Source organism: Octodon degus, unplaced genomic scaffold, assembly GCF_000260255.1.
Source record: "Octodon degus isolate 3935 unplaced genomic scaffold, OctDeg1.0 scaffold00297, whole genome shotgun sequence".
Classification (NCBI taxonomy): Eukaryota; Metazoa; Chordata; class Mammalia; order Rodentia; family Octodontidae; genus Octodon; species Octodon degus.
This window is the reverse complement of record NW_004524873.1, coordinates 1784013-1785838: the sequence shown is the minus strand read 5'-3', so window position 1 is coordinate 1785838 and position 1826 is coordinate 1784013. Positions and strand designations below refer to the sequence as shown.

General features: G+C 33.7%; 1 protein-coding gene across 2 annotated transcripts in view; it reads right to left on the bottom strand.

The window, feature by feature from the left end:
* Kiaa0368 (KIAA0368 ortholog) overlaps positions 1–1826 on the bottom strand; it is a 143892-nt gene that overhangs the window by 3670 nt on the left and 138396 nt on the right. For both annotated transcript variants that reach the window (XM_004647268.2, XM_023707544.1), the window contains 2 exons: positions 725–830; positions 479–567 (listed from right to left, as the gene is read on the bottom strand). In XM_004647268.2, coding sequence (XP_004647325.1) covers positions 479–567; positions 725–830 — 195 coding nt within the window. The remainder of the gene's footprint in view (positions 1–478; positions 568–724; positions 831–1826) is intronic.

Genomic DNA, 1826 nt, shown 5'->3' with positions numbered 1-1826 from the left:
CCCAAGAAACATTACATCTATTGTCATCTACATTTGGGAACGGTACTACAGTTATATTAAAAAAATACACATTGAAGAGTTTAGGAATAAAGAAACATATTGTAAATAATATACTTTCAAATAGTATAGGGATAAAACATGTATATAGAAATCCACAGGGTAAAGCAAATGGGACAAAATGCATATACAGGTATTACATAAACTATTAGTGTAATTGTTCTGTGAGTTTGAAATTATTTCAAAATTTCTAAAATGTTCTAAATACCTTTCACAAAGGTTTAACCTAAGTACTAAAATCTATTATAATTCCTGATCAAAATATTCCAGTTTAGGAAAGCACATGATATAGAGTACTGTAAGTAGGACAGTTGAGCGATTATTCCAAACATTTCACTTCTGAGATGAGAGAAGGAATATCTGAGACTCAGGTTGGCTTCAAAACTAGGACTCCTTGTTAATTTAAATTTACTATACCCACCTAAAGAATATGTGATTGATTTACAAGTTTCAAGGAGAATTTCAGCCAAAGCCTCAGGGTCTGCATGTTCTTCTTCCAGAAGCATTAACCTATACAAATCAAAATGCTAGATATCAACAATTTCTATATGCATGCATCATTTTACCACGCCACTTAACTAGCTTGTAAACTGTAAAACTCCCATTGATTATATATAGAACACAAACGGGGAAAGAGAGACATAATCTAAACCATGCAGCAAATTACCCCTGAAAAAAGGCGTTCATTGACTGGAGGATGCCTAGCTGTACTTTCCATGTGCTGAGTTTTAGCCGTTCACACATCAATTTGCACAATTCCTGACGATAACAGCCTGGAAAAAAAAGACAAAGTAGAAAAAAGTGTGTGAAAAAGCAAGAACAAATCAGGTACAGAGGGACAGGAGGCACATAAAAGAGACAGGGATGAAGCAAAGATGGAAGAGAAGAAAAAAATGTGGGAAAAATAATATAAAGCCTTTAATTAATGCCTTGAAATTCACAAAGAAAAAAAAAAATTCACCACAGTTTGTGTCAAATTTCCTTGATCAGAATCCACTTTATAAATCTAACTGCTCATAAATGTCTGCTTTCAAACCATTATCATCACCCAATGACTCAGGACAAATGTCTCTGACTTAAGAAAAATTTCACAGTTAATCAGAACATCTATTTTTGTTTTTTTCACAATTGTTAATTTCGTAAAGTATTTCTTCAACCTCAGCTAAGTTAGAATCTAATTGATCACACTGATCTCAAGGGAAGAAAGCAGGAAAATACTGACCTAGGTACAATGATTTTCCTGTTTGAAGGTTCACAATTCAGTACAAGGAAAACAACATGCATACATAATCTTCCAATTGCTGTATATGTATAATCATATCTGAATCATTGTGTTATTGTTCTACCTGCTTCATAGCTCATATACCAAAAAGAGATTAAAAGTATGAGAAAAATAAAAATATCACAAGTTTATACAGTGTCTTCTGGAGAACTCCTTCCTATACGTATTTGATACACAGAAAATATAATTAATTATAAAAATTAAAAAGGTGAGAGAAAAAAAAAACAATAAGCTTGTCTTCTGGATGGTTAACAACCTAAGTTTGCAGACCAAAATCAGAGAAAAAGGAGGGCTGCAAGGAAAGCCAACATTTTGGCCCTAGCTTTCTAAGGTCAGTTAAGATTCAGGACATATGAGAACTTGTACTGTAACTTCATGTAACTCGGTCGTGTCCCAAATTTTCGGATCAAGGAGATTATGGGGGCCAAAGAGGGAAGTGATAGATGATGTAGAGTGTGCCTAAGGAGAGTCACATGGAGAGAAAACA